General features: G+C 48.1%; 1 protein-coding gene across 1 annotated transcript in view; it reads left to right on the plus strand.

Annotated features, from left to right (window-relative positions):
• Positions 1-17,712, plus strand: part of LOC142579654 (uncharacterized) — a 72,533-nt gene that overhangs the window by 47,348 nt on the left and 7,473 nt on the right. The window contains exons 3-4 of the mRNA XM_075690065.1: positions 725-951; positions 17,046-17,115. Coding sequence (XP_075546180.1) covers positions 725-951; positions 17,046-17,114 — 296 coding nt within the window. The 3' untranslated portion in view covers position 17,115. The remainder of the gene's footprint in view (positions 1-724; positions 952-17,045; positions 17,116-17,712) is intronic.

Here is a 17,712-nt window from a genome sequence, read left to right on the forward strand (position 1 = left end):
GTCCTGCGATGGACATAAAAGATGATGATGATGATGATGATGATGATGATGATGCACCAGTCCTACTTGACATGGTCATACTGTCGATAACTCTGTCTTTTTTTTCTCTCGTTCTTACTGAATACATTTGTGACATTTTGTGCGTACACTTTGCACCGTTTTCATGCTAGTTTGACTACCATAGATGCCGTTTACTACCGTATTTTAACGAGCTTGTTCAACGCTCATTAGAATTGCTGACCGCGCTGCGTGTGATAGCAGGGGCTGCGAAGAGAACACAGACCACTTGTTGCGCCAGTGCCCTCGATTTGATTTACAGAGACGATCAATGTCCGATGCATTGGGACGACTAGATGCTCGTCCGCTGTCCGTACTGACGCTACAATCATCGGTCCAGAAGGCAGGGAAGGCGTTTGTGCGCTTTTGAAGAGTGCTATCTGAAGCGAAAGCATTTCACTGCGAGATGCTGTTCGCGCACGCTCAAACACTCTCATCTTTATGTTCTCCTTTCTCATCGTAGGATAGACAACCGGACATTCTTCTGATAAACATGGCTTCCTTCTCCTTCTTTTGTCTGTTTATGTCCTTCTATTCTGCCTGTATTTTCCACTTAGCCGTTTCGCACGTTAAACCACGACCAAAACAGACGGCTTTGCTTAAGTGGGCGTTTTTCGTGGCTCAAACATCCATCGCATGTAATATCTGCTATTCCACTCTATCGCAGAGGATCGTCCGCTGTCCCTGGAGCACCAAGTGCGGCTCCACGGAGTTCACTCGAAGTTGCACGCCACCAAGCACGGCCACCAGGGCGGCGTAGCAGGAGTGGGCGACAGTGGCGCCACCGTTGTCACGGCCGTGGTGTCCATCTGCGTGCTGGCTGGACTCCTGTTCGCCGTGGTGCTCAGTAGGTGGAGGACTAACGGCGCATCGGATTCGCCTGCTCCCCGAAGGGTGAGAGCGATGATCGACTCGTTGCGAAAACGAAAAGAGATCTATATAAAGGGGGAAGGAAGATAGACACCGTGTCGCAAGATAAATGCTTTCTTTTCTTTTTGCATCATATCATACTTGCATGCAACAAGTGCGGGATCTCCTATACTATACTATTAATGTATTTCCACTTGGATTCCATATATAAATCGATAACGCTTGAAAATATTACCACATACATTCCACTTAAGCTAGATCATAATACATTAAAACGGTGTTTTATATATTACAATTATTTGCTTCTTAAATATATATATATAACAATAAATGTGTGAAACTGTGTTCCAGTAAAGTCAGCTTTATCCGAAACGGTGCTTAGCCTACCTGTACCTTTTTACTAGAGCACAGTTCCACATATATATTTTTGTGTCCCTTAAAACCTAAAAAAAAATGAAATATATGAAATGCTGTTCCACTTACGTAAGCGGCGAATATTTGCGCACATATGCCGCTTTACAGAAGGAACCGAAGTGCAACGCGATTAAAAGCGTCACCTAATGGGACAACATGAACAATACAAAGTGGAAAAAAGATGGGGATATAGATAACATTCCAAGAGGAGACGCCTAGATGCCCAGTTAACACTAGCAGGAGGTTGTCTCCCAGTGAAAAAGAAGATTACTTATCTTCAGAGGCTACTGACATATTAATGGTAGCTGGCGCATATCAGGTGCTATGTCTTGCTTGCTTGGTTGTTTGTTTGCATGTTTGTTCGTTAGTTTGCCCTGCGCCCAAGGTAAATTTAGCCCTCAGTAATACTTTGACTTGTCTCGTTGTATGCTATGTGGCTGCAACCGCACAAATTACCGTGATGATGTAAAAAATGCGACAATCTTTACGATCGTCCTTTTTACGGTTAAAAGAAAAATACCTTGTGTCAGTATAGAGACACAGCAGCGTCTCATTCGTTTCTATGTCTATTCCATACTGCTTTTCAAAATACCGATGATTAAAATTTAATAGAAATCTTTGTAATTGAATTTTGTCCTAAGATTTGTGAAACAGAAGGATTAAAAAGTGCCTTCCTTGACCTAATATTCGAAGATAAACAATTCTTTCACACCGCCGCGGCGGTGCTGTGCCTGTGGCGTTCTGTTGCTGAACACGAGGTTCCGGGTTCGATTCCCGACAGCAGCGGCAGCGTTTTGGTGAAGGTGGAATACAAAAGTACGCTCGTCTACCACGCTTTGGGTCCACGCTGAAGAATGTCACGTGCCCCCCCGCCCCCCACCTCAATATGGCATCTGTCATAATCCGTTACCTGCATCGCGACAGAACCCTTAATTCATTTGTTGTCTTGATTTATTGTTATATTCCATTTGTTCATTTACTTGATGATATCCGAAATCTTGACTGCTCTTTCGTCCCAGCTGTTCTACAGTGTTTGGTTCTCAATTGAACAGACAGAAATGGCACGATGAAATGAGCAAATAAAGACGCACACTCATACCCGCATTCGTAAATTTATGAGCAACGGTGACCGGTATGTATCGATGAGCAGTGCAGGGAGCACAACTATAAACCTTGTAAAATGGGCCGCGTGTGTGCAAAGCAAAAGAAAAAAAGAATATAAATAATAATAATGATAATCAGTGTACTTACAGAATACCATAGAATATAAAAACAAGTATCAATCAGAAATGTATAGACGTATTCAGGCACTTGCACAACGAAGAGAGAAATAGTCAGCATCCGTTTTAATCTAATCCTTTTCTTTCTTGTTTTTTTTCTTTATTACTGCCTTTCCATTTATTTGCACGCAGTACACGTTGAGGAGGCAGAGCTGAAAGCTGCATAAATGTAGCCATGAGGCGCCCTCGGCGCCCACATTAGCAGCAGCGATTCAGGGAACACGGGGACAATAATAAGACATTGTTGGCCGAAAAATATCAGTACACGTAGAGCGTATAATCATATGTATATATAAATATCTTTATACGACATTTAAGAACAGTTCTGGAAATCTACATTTCATTACTCTTAATTATTTCTCAAATATGAACTATTAAAATTATGTCCCTCTTTGTCAGTCCCGGCCGTTGACGTTCGAGAAGGAGTTGACGTTGTGCGCCCGCTACGTCCTCTTCCGCTGCAAATCATGCGGAGGGCCGCCACGCCAGACAGGCGCAACAACCGACAGTCGAGCGGGCGTGCGAAACGCGCGGCCTCTGCACGCGGGTGGCTGCGCTTCCGACAAGGCACGTCACAAGCGCGTCCCGAGCGAACTTCGATCTCGCTACTCCCGTGCTTCTAAGGCAAACAGATGAGAGCACAGATAAAGGCGCCCCCCTCCGGGGGCATCCTCGAGACCGGCCGGCCGGCCAGCGCAGGTCCGTGCATACAGCGAGCACTCCTCTCTGGGGTCACCGCCGGGTCGAGCGAGCTTGGGAATATCAAACGCACGCCCCTGTGATGCGCCGCCGGTTTCTTTTCCTCCGCTGTCACGTACGTGCTCTCTGTAGACCAACTCTACCGTCGCTCTCGGCTTGTACGATTGGAAGAAGCGGAGGCGCTCGGGGAATGGGACGGAATGCGTTCCTTGAAACGGAAGGGAAGTAAACGTTGAGGCCCATGGCCGTGCACGTCTTCGTCATCTACGCCGTCTGCATGGCAAGTGGCAGAACCTTACTTTCAGAGAAAGGCGTGTGCGCTTTCGTTTGTCTACCTTCGTTCAACCTGCAGATCAATTACATTTTACTTTTCTTTCTTGAAACTTGCGGATTTCCGCAGAATTGATTTCGCATAATCATTTGTCTTTTACGCTTTGAGTTGCCAGTGATCCTGCCTCGATCTACGATCGGCTAATTTGCCGGTAAGTTCGGACTGTATACACAGCGGCTGCCTCGCAAAAGCGTTCGCGTGGTGTTCAATAACCAGCCCAGGACAATTTCTTTCTCCGCTGCGATGGATTCTTCCAGTCCGTATGGGATTCCTACGCAACTGAAAGGAAAGTGTGTTCACAGAATTTGCGCACATTTCTATTTTCCAAATTATATGCGTTGGTTACATGGCACTATAACAGCGTTCGTCCCACGTTCCTATTTTTTCTAGCATGCAGTTATGATAGTGCGGGAATGTTTTTCTTACTTCCGAAGCCCTACAGCCTATACAGCGCAAACATGTGGCAAAATGGGGGTAAAATTTTAACATAACGCATGTTTCAATACTGCTGCTAGAATAAAACGGCACACACAGCCGTCCTAATTGTCCGCGTGATTCGAAAACGGCCTCCGCCAGGACGTCCGGACGGCGCGGGCATACCGTGCGGCCAGCCCGGTCGCGGTGCTCGCCCGCAACTTTTTTGCATATTGAAGGACACGTGATGAATGGTCAGCGCGGGAAAAAAGCGAGCTGTAGCTAATAAAAACACTCGTGGGGACGCGACAGCAACCTATTGTGCACGCGTCCTCTGCGAGGCGGAGAACACGCTCTGCGTCCCTCTGCGCGCCTGATGGCTGGGATAACGAGTGCTCTGCGCTCCGCCGTATATATGGCGAAGCCGATTCGTCGGCTTCGCCAGAGACAAGGCTTCGCCTAATGAGGCCTGTACAGCTCTCGTGTGCGACTCGGTGTAACTCGGCTCAGGAATGCTGCTCGCTCCGCGGCTGCGTTTGCGAATTCCAAGCGCCCCCTCGTCCGCCCGTCCGCATATATACTCCTCGTTTCCTCGCCTAATGGGATGCGTGATAATGTCGCGTCGTTTGTGGCGCGCTGTTTCACTGTCGCACATGTTACCAACTGCGGCGCCCTCGGCCACCTGAGGTACATGTACTAGTTGAACTTTCCCGTTGAAAGAACGTAGAAACCGCTTTTGTCACGGAACGCTCCTATAGTAAGCAGAGCTTGAAGCTGCGTCGAGGTATGATGGCTGCGCCCAGTGCAAAAACGTCTTAAGTACAAAGAAGGAAAAGAGCTAATGAGGAGGAGAGAAGGTAGTTTAGAATTGTCATGTACGCTCGGGCTGCGAACGTGTGATTTATGAAGGAAAGCTTGCGTCGTCACGGAGACGCTTTGTGAACTGAGGTCGATGGCTAACGAGCCAATTTCTCCAGCTTAATGGTTGCCCTATGGGAATAGCTCGTCAGACGCATTTTCTGGACAAATTAAGGGCGGCGGGAAATGACAGAGAGCCTAAAACAATTGACCCTCTGATTGCTTTGCGCAAATGCGTTTCTCGTCAGTAAGCAGTGTCTCGTTTCACTTTCTAACGTCATTTGTATGCTTCGCTGACATTTTGCCGCGGTGCGTGCCTTCATTAAGTAAAAGGGTCGCGAGCAGCAGTGCTATTTCTTTTTTTACGAACGCTTCAAAAAAAAAACATTCTCAGTCGTCTCATCCTTAAGCGACATTGTGCTTACGTATGTGCGATCTGAGAGCTCCTCCTTTATCGGGGTATTTATCATAAACAAGTATTCCGGCAGCACCCATCTCACGATTAATGTCGGCGGTAATGCAATTAGCATTGAAACAACTTAGCGCCACATCGTATTTCCGAAATCTTCACTTCTGTGCCAGCCGACTTCTTGAATTTTCTGTTGGTCACATCTTCTTCACTTCTCTGAATATAGCCAAACGCTTCCCACTCAGTGCACAATCAGGTACCATTCTGTTCACCTCACTTCTTTCTTCCCACTCTGGACTTCGTTTGATGCCGACTTATTCACTTCTTGCCTCTTGTGCCGCGTGTCTATCCGGGCACTTATTAGCCAATGGAGCATGCTCATTCAGGGGGATTGACCAAGAATGTTCACATACCTAATGTGACATGCCAAGTTGCACACACCCAGCTAAGTTGTTTGTCCGGGCACGTAGACGGTGACACACGCCCAGTTGCACATTTCCAATGGTCCAAATTGTCCCTTCCCTCCCATGTGGCCGGTTCGAGCTCATACCTTGTGGCACATATGCCCAGCAGCAAATACCCCGTGCTCCAAGTTGGCGTGAACGGGGCTAAACACGAAGGACGGACATGCCGAAAAGTGCGTGGAAGGTCCCAGATAATGCTAATTTTATTGACAACGTCGCTCGAAATGGAAATATTTGCACAGGATCAGCTAATGCCGGGAGGGAGAGACCCAGTATACTTCTTCCTTCGAGCTAAGGGAAAAACTGATATATTTTGTCTGAGACCTCATGGAGACGCTCTAGGACTGGTGGCACCCTAAATGCTCGCGCGGCACTTTCTTTTAACGTCGAAACTTCTCACTCGGTAAAGAACGCCGAGATAAACAGACAGAGGCGGATGAGGCTATTAAGTCACGAAAGCTGCAAGGAACGGAAGCGCCGCTTTGTCTCCGGGGCTGCAGCGTAGCGCGCGCGAGCTTCCTTTGTGCGACTTGCCCAGTGAACTTTCACTGCCAAAACAAAGGAAGGTGCCAAAGAGTGCGCTCCTTTGGAGCGAAACTGTGTGATCACTCGACTCTGCACTGGTGCATTAGAGAGGCTGCGCCAGTAAAAGAAAAAAAAGCGAAAAGAAAGAAAAGAAACCATCCCGGCGTGGCGACACCAGCGGCGTGAGTGGCAGCTAGACAAGGGACACGGCTGAGGTCTTTGCCAACGTCCGCACTTTCTCGCACACGGCTACAGAGAGCTCCTTTTGGCTCCGTCATTCCATTGTGACCCAGGGACAAAAGCGGTCCCTGTCTGCCAGTGTTCGCGCTCAACGGCTTCGTCCACTCGACACCTCTGTCCCTAGGGAAAAAGAAAAAGGAAGGGAAAAATAAAAAAGAGAAAGGAAACAACGGACCGTCATGGCGGACCTTTAACCTTTGCCCACAAAGCGTGGCGCCGCGTGTACGCGCGAGCCAGACTGAACCGCGCGTTCCGGGTCGGCGGTGCCGTAGTTTCTCCGCGTTCGGAGTTTCATTCACTTAAGGCGTGCTGTGGCGACGCCGGAACGACGGGCGCACGCAAGCTCGAAACGCTCTCGCGTCGCGCGTCGCCAGCTGCCGCAGTGTTCGCAATTAGTCGTCGCTTCGCTCGAGTTTGCTCCGTTAAGAGAGCAGCGTATACATAGACAAAGTTCAGGCGCAGCGAATTGGAAGCCAGCTTTCGTAGTCACAGGGGGCACAATGTACCTTCAAGGAGCCACAATCAACAATTTTCGAGGCGATCACTTTCGGCGCACGGCTGTTCACAGGCGGTCATTTATTTTTTATTGATTTATTTATTTTGTTTCATACATACTGCTAGAGTCCGTAGGGAGGCTGTTGCAGGACATGATAAAATACATTGCATCAAAATATGAATCACAAGCAGCTACACACTTGGTAATATTGCAGCTAACAAGAAAACGTAGTTGAGCAGTAGAGTAAGAGGATGTGACCTTCCAGAACCAGTACTTAGACAGTAATACAGAATAAGAATACAGAAGCAGAAGAAGATCGAACAACAAAAAGTACATCAAAACCAATTCAAAACAAAATGCGTGTCTGTAAGCGATCTTTGCAACCGCGATATATACTGATAGACATATTTTTGAAGCATAAGAGGAAAATTGTCAGTTGAGCAAATTATAGTAAATCTGGGCAATGAATTCCAATATCTGACTGTCTGTGAAGAAAATGGATACCTGAATGTGTCAATGTGGAACCTATATTCACTCATATGTTTAGGATGTATAGGTCTAGCGTTTCGCCATTCGGAGAAAAATACAAATGTTCGGCTGTGTAGTTTAGCCTCTATTAAGGAGGGGGAAATTGAAACTTCAGGCGTAAGAATTTAGCACGCTTGCGAATTGCTGTGAAGCAAGCTTTGTTAAGGAGCTTAGCCGGGAATTATTGCAGTTGTACTTATAATAAATGAATCTTATCGGTTTTCTCTGTATCGCTTCTGGTCTTTTTATGCACTGTTGGTGTGAGGGAACCAACAGGCAATGCCGTACTCTAGTACAGGGCGGACGAATGAGGTGTAGGCTAGCATTTTAGTGTCAGTTGAGACAGATTGTAAAGCACGTTTAAGGGAACAAAGGGCTGAAAATGCCTTGGAAGCTATGTGTTACACATGTTTGTCCCATTTCAAATCAGATGATGTAGTAATGCCCAAGTAATTATAATCATCGACAGTTTTTAATTTCTGCAGTTCGATTGCGTAGGTGAATTCTATAGCGGGTCATTTGTTTTTCTGCTTACTCTCAAAAAATGGTCTTTCCTAAATTAATCTTGATTTGCCAAGCCTGAGACCAATTTGCTATTCCTGCAAGTTCTTAAATTAGTGTTACTTCATTGATCATTATGGTTTCTGATCTCCCCTATATATAATGCTATCTTCAGCAAGCATGCGCACCGTTGACTTCATGTTATCTGCCATGTCACTGATGTACAGTAAGAAGAGAATTGGTGCTAAGACTGTCCCTTTTGTACTGAGTATAACACATCTACCCAAACAGAATTCTAACGTTCGATTTCAACAAATTTCTATCGATATGAAGGATAAGCTTTCATCCTGTTTAGTACACTGCCAGATCCGACAATGTGTTCTCGTTAGTTCATAGCTACTTTCAGTTGTCTTAGCTGTGCGCAACGGCGCATTCGGAAATATTGCAGTACGAAACTTATATACAGTAAAGAGCGCGTATCTCACCAGTACAAGCGTGTTTCACAAGAATTGTGCGTTTCATTGCTTGTACAGTAAAAATGGGCCCTTGCTGCCTGTGTGTTCGTCTCATACTTGCAACGATCACACCTGTTTCATTGAGAACCACACACACACTACCAACTTTTCGCTTAAGTTCGCGCTACGTGTATTTCTTTCGAACACTGTATAGCCGCTGTGTTACAGCCTCATAAGTTTGACAATTACTGATCAACACTCTCCGCGATCGATTAATAACGGCGGCACTCATGCGAGGGAATAGCAATGGTCGACTCCCCGGTCTTCTTCTCTTGGCTGCCAGAACAACCGCAGTCTCTTTTCGGTGCCCTCTCTTCTAAGCATCCGTCGGATATACGCGCGACAACGCTCGTCGCTTCCTTCGCACGCGCGGCACTGGGCTCGAAAGTTAACAGGCACGCCTTCGCGCTCTGTTCCGAAGCAGCAAACGCTCCACCTCACCTGTATCGCGGGCGCGGGACACGAGGGGGCGCGCGTGCGCGAGCAGGCCGCCGGAAGTGGCCAATTACGGCCTTCCTGACGGGAAAAACCTGCCCCCGGCGCGTGCGCTCTTGTTCCCGAGAGGCGGTGGACGCTCCGATGGCACGATGCACTTCCCCCCTCGGGACGCGTGGTTCCGTTCGCCACGGGCCCAGCGACCCCTAGCGTTGAGCGGCATCGATGTGGATGCATCGCGTCCTGCCCTAATGAAACCCTCTGCCAGGTGCTTCAGGGGGGAGAGGGAGCCCACTGCGGCCGTCGTTACCTCGGAGACAAATGACTCTGGCATATCGCTTTACTTCGCGTCTGCAGCGGATCGAGGAAAGTTTCTGGTTCGCTTCGTTTCAGCTGTGTAACTTTCAGTGGCAGAGACATCACCTGTCCTGCGGTCGCAGCATGCGCCTGACGCAGCCCCTGACGCCACTGTGTATGCGTGCCTCTCTATAGTGCTCAAGTGTAGTGCCCTATAGTACACGAGTAGGCGTTTCATGGTGATGCTACGCCTGTCAGACGGATTAACTTCGTTCTGTATGTCAAGGTGCGAGCACCCCGCCCCCTCTCATCTTCCCAATACACTCGTTGAAGCACTTGCTCTGCTGACCAGGTCACCGCCAAGAGTCGCCTTTTAATGATGTGTGATCCTGGAAGATGCCAGGAAGAGGCACTGTTCTATTTTTATTTTTACTCCGTTTTCATATAGAAAACATATGGAGCCAGGGAATCAAAGCTTTTCTTCGCTTGAATGGCATCCGGGAACCCTGTTACAAGCCGAGCAGCAAGCACGGTGAATACATAACAAAACATGTTAAACGTGTATAGCGCACATACTGTATTAATTCGTTGTTATACGCAGCATGCGAAGTCCAACATACTGTGAAAGAAACGTCGTTGCATGTATACGCCAAGATCGTGTATTTACCGCGTAACCAGAAAAACAAGAAAAGAGACAGTACCTTTGCATTCAAGAATGTACATTGAAGAACGTTAGCTTAACGTCCCCAATAGATGACTGCGTGTAAAATTCGTTTTCATAGTACGTCGCCAATAAACAATGACACAGAGGAGACATGCACGATCTCTGAGTTGTGCAGAGTTCTGTGTTGTTTTATTACGAAAGCAATTATAGGGGCATTCCAGGCGCATTTTTGCCGTCGCCGTCGCCGAGATGTTCCGTATAAAGTAGAAAGGTGATGGTGATAACACCGTCGCCGCGCGCCCTACGCTGTATGTTCGAGTACGAGGGGTGCCGACGATTGCGGCTCAACTCGCCCGCGCGAGAGAGAGCGGGAGGAAGCGCGCCGGCTTTCGTCACCCAACGTTGCAAAGCACCGAAGGGAGGAGGGGAGGCGACGTTCTACTCCGGCTGCAACTGCGTATGTCGCGGCTGCGCGTGGTCTCGCGGTCGTATCTTGAGAGCTATCTGCGTTGAGGGCAGAGTCTGGGTGCGTCGGCCGCTCATAGCTTTGTGAGTGCAGTGTGTTCTCGGCGCTCAGTTTGCTTTTGAAGCGATAAACAATACGAAGGTCACTTTGCTCACTGCTGCTGCAGTGCTTGTTCACGCCAGCGTTTCGAAGCGAGTGTCCGCGGTCATTCATGTTTGCGGTGCGCACTGACACTGTGCTTGTTAATTTAGTTAGCGGGCGAAGGTTTACAAGTTGATAGGGTAGATCAAAGTGCTATACTTACTTCGTATAGCTGTCTTCTATCTTGCTATTGCAATCGATGCTGCGCCTTTCTGGCGAAACTGGGACTTTTTCGTTCGCGCCGTTTTGCTAAAACCAATCCGTAACAACCAGCTAAATTCAGCGCACTTGTAATGCATATGAAAGTTGAATCTCTGCATAAGTGGACGAAAAAACTAGAGAGAATTCTCTCGCTGCGGAGCTTTGCATGTGACGCCTCCATATTACGACTTATCTTGGCCCTCTAATAAACTTCCCTTTCTGCTCAGAGTTGCGGCCTCTTTTATTTAAATTTTATTTTAAGAAAGCATGACGCCCGTTTCTAATTTTCGATCATCAAAGATCGATATGCAAAGTATCGCAGATGCATGCTTCCGACGCCGAGCTAGATAGAGCAGCATGATGGTTACCTATTTATTTGGTAATGGTTGTCGCGCGTAGGCGCATAGAGAAATGGTCTCATGATTTCGCATCCACGTACTGCGCATTTGTGGACGTTAGCTTGCTTGATCGTCATACTCTAACGGCAAGCCGGGAAGGAACTGTGTAGTTTCATTGCCACCCTTTTAATTGGCAGACAAAAAGACAAAACGGGAAGGAAAAACAGGGAGGTTAGCCATTACAAGTACCGGCTGGCTACCCTGTGCTGGGGAAAGGGGTAGGGGAAATAAAAGGTGAGAGAAGAAAAGAAATCTGAGAAAAATCATAATGCGATGCTTCGCGCTGCAACATTCAAACACGGTCGCACGATTCACAAGCCTTTAAAAACTTAACCAGAGCCCTTAACGCCTTCAGTGCCGAAACCCGTCTGGACCAGTGTCCCAGAACTTTTTCTTCTGTGAAGGGGCGATTGTCTACTTTTTCGAGCGCCGTCGTGAGCACTTTTCTTGACACATTGTAACGGGGACAGTCACAGAGGAGGTGCTCGATCGCCTCCTCGCAGCCGCAGGTGTCGCAAGTAAGGCGGTCAGCTGTTCCAATGCGAAAGGAATAGGCGTTCGGGAATACCACGCCGAGCCACAGGCGGCACAGAAGTGTTGACTTCCGCTCGTGGTAACCCGGGTGGTTGACGGAGTTGCAGACGTTGATGCAATATGTGGAGATGTGCGTTCGGGAATTCACTGGTGTTCCACGGAGTTTGCGTAAGCTTGCGTGCGAGGGAGCGAAGACTTGTGGCTGCATCTGTTCTTGACAGTGGTATGGGCATAATATGGGCACCATCGTGGGCCGACCCGGCAGCGTCATCCGCACTGAGATTTCCCGAAATTGCGCATTGACCTAGTATCCACTGGTAGATGATCTTGTGCCCCTTGTCGATTGCGTAATGGAGGAGTAGGCGGATGTCTGCGACTAATTGCACGTTAGGTCCGTGGTTGAAAGGGGACAGCACACACTGGGGAGCTGCCTTCAACATTACAAGTTTTCAGCCTTTTATAATGACGTGTGGTTAATGTTTACGTTCTTTGTACGAGGCGAACGAGGAAGAAGAGAGGCTATGGGTCATGTGCGGGCAACGCTTAAAGTGTTTGGGTGAGCTATACGAATTCAAGAATAGTTATTAATGGACTAAGTTAGATTAAATTGTAGGGTTTCACGAGCTATAACCACGATCTGCTTATCCATTAGCCACATCCAACTTGCCCAGTTTGAAGCGCTATCGATAGCTCAATGCGAAGCGATGTCTGGTCTGACCTTGAGTTTTGCGTGCATGGTTCGAGCCAGCTTGTATATTCAAAACTAGTCGAAATCAGCGAGACCCGATGGCTACGATACCGATAAGTAAGGTGGCCAAAGTTTAATTCCTACGCGGGCGCCCGTGGCCGAGCATGAGCGGATGATAGTCGGCTTCTTCTGGAAGTACGTAATTCTTATCGAAATTTTAAAGCAGATTTTCGCTTACTTCAGCATTAATAAATATACACAGTCACAGTAAGAAGAAGCGCACTGACCCGGACACACCTCGCCATTGATGTCAGCTGTTTGGCCAATAGCAGCCGCGTATGGAAATCTGCTACATTACGAAATAAAGCGACCAGAAAAGAGGCAGCAGGAGCGGGCTTCTGTTGAAGAGAAAGCGTTTGAGAGAAAAGACGGCAGATCCCACGGCCTGTTGGAATCTATGTTATGCTAAGCAGTGTGCGGGGAGCCAACCAAATTGACTAAACGACCATGAGAGCACCAAGACGTAGGCGGCTGCTTCATGACCTACATGACACGCGTGTCATGACCTATCATTTATGTCCGTCATACACTCTTATACTATGCCAGTTGTGGTACACACCAAATTAACAAAACGGCCATGAGAACACCAAGACGGAGGGGCTGTTTCATGACCTACATGACACGCATGCCATGACATTTATGTCATGACCTATCATCATATACTCTTTTCATACTATGTCAATTTTTGACACATACCAAATTAACTAAACGACTATGAGAGCACCAAGATGTAGGCGATTAGATAGATAGATAGATAGATAGATAGATAGATAGATAGATAGATAGATAGATAGATAGATAGATAGATAGATAGATAGATAGATAGATAGATAGATAGATAGATAGATAGATAGATAGATAGATAGATAGATACTTATTCTTCGCGTTTAAAATGTGCCTTTTCACTGCGCTTGCGAGCTACACGCACCGCGCACCACTGCAAAATTAGGCTGAGGAGGCTTCGCTTTAAAGCGAAGCCTCCTTTCTCTTGCTGGGGGCGTGCATCTCCAATACCATCCACAAGAGGAAAGAAAAAAGTGCTTACGCCGCGGTCTGGTTAAGTATGACAGAGGCTGCACTTCTAAGTAGTCTTGTTGAATAGTTTATATTACTTTTGTTATTATTCCCCTCGTTCTTTCCTCTCCTTGCACTTGAATAGTACGAGTGTCGTATTCAACGCTTGAGCGAGGGTTGAGAATTGTTCGCAAGGATTGTGCAATATAGATGACACGGCGTCTTCTTTCTTTTTTTTTTTTAATGTTTACAAAACATTACAGTAAAATTCAAAGAGGTTGTGGCGTTCAAAGCCGCGGAAATGTAAAGTGGTTTATGAGGGACTCCGTGGCAGGGACCTGCGAATTTATTTTCACCAAATGAGAAACTTTTACAATATGCACCCAAAGCATTATTACACGAGCATTTCTTTTATTACCCCTCCATCGCCGCGACAGGGGATCGAACCCGCGTGCTCGTGTTCGGTAGCGCTACGCCGTAGGCACTGAGCCACCTAGGCGGGAAGGCGACATATGTCGGTTAATGATAACGATGATAGCAGAGAGAAATGAGATAATGCAGCGGACAACTTCTGTCTTTTCAAGGCACCCGGTCAAAACTACTGTTCTGGATAGCCAGACGTAATAACGTTGAGAGCACATTTCCGACGGGATGCGGTGGTACGGATAACGCAAAATTCTGACGGTGCTATTTGATATAGTGAGGCTGCAGCTGCTTTGTCGGGCTCGCTTAAATATGCTATCGCGTTTCTTGGTGTGTTTTTTTGTCAGTTTGTTTTACTCGTAGTATCGCGTTCTGCATTTGGGACCCGTACTGAAATCTGGAGTGCAGCCAAACGGTGTGACCGAGGTCTTCAATATTGTGTGGGCAGCAGCTGCTGCAAGGGTTGCGAAACACGCTGCAGATGTTCCGCACAAAGCAGCAGCCTACACATTAGCGCACACCTGACACGCGCGACATTTCCTTTCACTTAGCGGCTACGTGATTAGCAACTCAGGCAGCTTTCTCGCTAAACCAGTGCTACTGACCTTTCAGCATGTGTACATCGGCGAAGGTACTGATATTCCACCGCTCTGACTGAAAGAAAACATAATTAATTGTTGTAATTACATAGAAAAACAGGTAAATTGGAGATCTCGCGTTAACATTTTGCGAAGCTGAAGGCGGATGAATAAATTTATGCGGGAAAGGTGTGACTTACTCGACTGAAGTGCCGGCATATTTAAAAAAAAATGCTTTTAACTGCTGGATATACTGGCATCCCATAACGCAGTGGGTTTAACGTTCGCTGCAGACTTGGCCATGAGGGACGCAGCAGCGAAAGACTCAGGAATAACTTTATCTTCGTGGGGTTCTTTAACGCGCACCTAAATATAAGTGCGCAAATGTCGTTTTCTCCCCATTACGCCTCTATCGAAATTCGGCCGCTGCGTGGGGAGTCCAACCCGCGGCCTCGTGCTCAGCAGCTCAACGTCACAGCCGCTGAGCTTACTGTGACGGGCGGCGCACAGCGTGTGAAACGCATTCGACAGTTAGTTACTGCATCATTTATATTTTTAAGCGCAAATTCGCTGGAAAAGATAAAACAAATTGCAACTTGTCCTCGATTTTCTGCTGCCTGTATTCGAACACATGATGATGCAGTACACGTGTGTGTGTGTGTGTGTGTGTGTGTGTGTGTGTGTGTGTGTGTGTGTGTGTGCGTGTGTGTGCGTGTGTGTGGAGAGAGAGAGAAAGAAAAAATTCAATATATAGAATTAGGCTCCGCCTAAAGGGGACAAATGCTCAATCGCTTGTCGGCATGCGCTGCTCGACGCCGCAGCACCGAGTCGCATTGCACAACCAGCGCGCGATCGCATGCGATTCACGTCCACCACCACGGCGTCCCATTGTGGTGCCGCCCGCAGGGGAAACGTCCTCTCGTGTTCCAGGTGCGACTGTCGAAGGCGCATTCCGCTCGTCTTGCCGTTGGCGCATCGCCTGCGGCGCTCACGCCCGCAGCTCCGCGCGAAGACGCTCGGCCTTGCCTCCTATATCGCGCGGGGGGAGGAGGGGAGGGGGGCCTGGCAGCTACGCAATGCGCGTGAAAACAGGCACACGCTGGGAGAAAGCGAGCCGCAGGGAAGCGATAGAAGAGGAGCGGCTGGCGCGTGAAGGCGACAGGAATGAAGAATGAAGAGCAGTTATACGGCGCTTAGAATGGAGATATTTGCATGCGAACTTCGCGTAGTTGGTGTTGAGGTCGCAAACGCGCAATGGTGCGCTCCTGGAAACGCAGCAGCTTGATAGAATGGATAAGAGAATGAATAGGAAAATTGTATTTAGAGGCCGTATAAGGCGGGAGCTTGCAAGCACCTGCGGCCTTGACCGGCTTCAGTGGCACGGTGGAGACACACGCGTGATCTGTCGCCCTCTTGGTAAAAACTTGTTCCATGTGCTTTTTTTTTTTTAAGTTAAGCCAGCCGGGCGAGATATGTGGTTCGTTACTTGGCGTCCCGCTGTAAGCACGCGCGGCTTTTCAATTTCTGCCACCAGCATCCTGCAGTTCACTACCCTCCCTCACGCTCTCTCCCCCCTTCTGTTCCCTCTGGCCCTTTTCTTACAAGCTTATCTGCAATAACGGTGCGCCTAGCACCACGCCCAGTATACGTAAGTAAGTGTCGATCGGATCACGTATTACGAAGTGGAAACCGTACTGGCTACGCAGGCGTTGGGTTCCTCGTTATACCTGTCCGTGAATCTCCTTATCACTGCGCGGTGATCGGTCATCGAACGCCGCCGCTTCGCTTGCCCAAGACGCCGGCAGGCTGTAGCCGCCGTACGTTGCGCGCCCTCGTCGCGATCTAGGTTGGGTCACGCGCGCGAGACTTTGTTGGCTTTGCACTGTACGTCCCCGTGACAGATTGCGGGATTGTGAGCCAGCAGGACTGAATCGAAACAGCCGGCGAGAGACAAAAGACGAAATGAGAAGCCCACGTTGCTGAGCCTTTATACGGTGTTGCGCGGTCCTTCGGCGATAACGCGAGTTTCTTATTGAAGGCGCGGTGTTACCGGTTGCCCCGAGGGTCTCGTCCTTGGACGAGGCCACGCAGGGAGCGCGCACGAGAAACATTACGCGGCGACCGTTTCGACGCGACGGCGCTTTTGTTATTGAGAGAACTCGCTTCCTGCCGACTCGTTTCGTGCATTTCGAATGGCAGCTTTCCCTGCTGGCATTCCCGCGTAGCGGCGTGCGTATACTGACGATGCGAGGCGCAAGGTCGCTATACACGAGCTCGAGTGAAGGTGAAGATCACCTAACAAAGGGACGCATGCATTTCGAGAGCGTGCGAAAGCGAAGTTTTCTAGCGCCTGATAATTCAAGTTCTGAAGATGCATTCTCGACATTGTACAGCGCGATAGGAACAAGCGACGTTATCCGTCAGGTCGTCGGCCGTGGCAGTTTATTCGTTGTCCTTCCGGTTTGGCAAAGGTTGTGTGCTTGGCACTCGTATATTGTGCGAAGTTGTTCTAACTGTGCCTTCTTCTCGCATTTTCTTTTCGCAGAGCAAACAAAGCAAGCATGGCTACGTTGTGGTGTCTCAGTCAACTTCCGAAAATTCGTCACCTGTTTAAGGTAAGGCTATCTCATAGCATAATGTGTGTTTGTGTGTGTGTGTAAGAGAGAGAGAGGGAGATATAATGAACGAGGGATTTATGTGGATGAATGAATCATGAAATAATGAATAATAATGGATGAATAAGTGAGATTGTGAATAACGGATCTCTATTAGCGAGTCGGCGGTGAACGTGCAGTTAATTTTTTTTATCTACGTTCTGTGGTTTTGAGGGCCGAAACCACGACCTGATTGTGGGGAACGCAGTAGTTGGGAACTCTATAATTTTCGACTACCGTGGGTTTTTTAACGTGCGCCTAAATCTAAGTAAGCGAGTGTCTTTGCATTCGAGGGACCCCAAACCTCATTTCGGTCTTGATGAAAAAAACGCATTTCGCGGATAGCATGCGCTGCTGTGTACATCACAGCCAAATTTTGCAGTCGTGCGCAGTGCGCGGAGTTCGCCAGTGAAGCACGAAGTTAGCTTTTCTCAAACACCCTCTGTTCAAACAGGGGCCTTCTCCTTACCCGTTTCGAAGATTCCGGTGATTTGTGTATGTCGTCATTTAGCAGATTTTCACAGACGGCTGCTACTGGCCGATAGCTGACATCAATCG

The sequence above is a fragment of the Dermacentor variabilis genome, chromosome 4 (genome assembly GCF_050947875.1).
Source record: "Dermacentor variabilis isolate Ectoservices chromosome 4, ASM5094787v1, whole genome shotgun sequence".
NCBI classification, from domain to species: Eukaryota; Metazoa; Arthropoda; class Arachnida; order Ixodida; family Ixodidae; genus Dermacentor; species Dermacentor variabilis.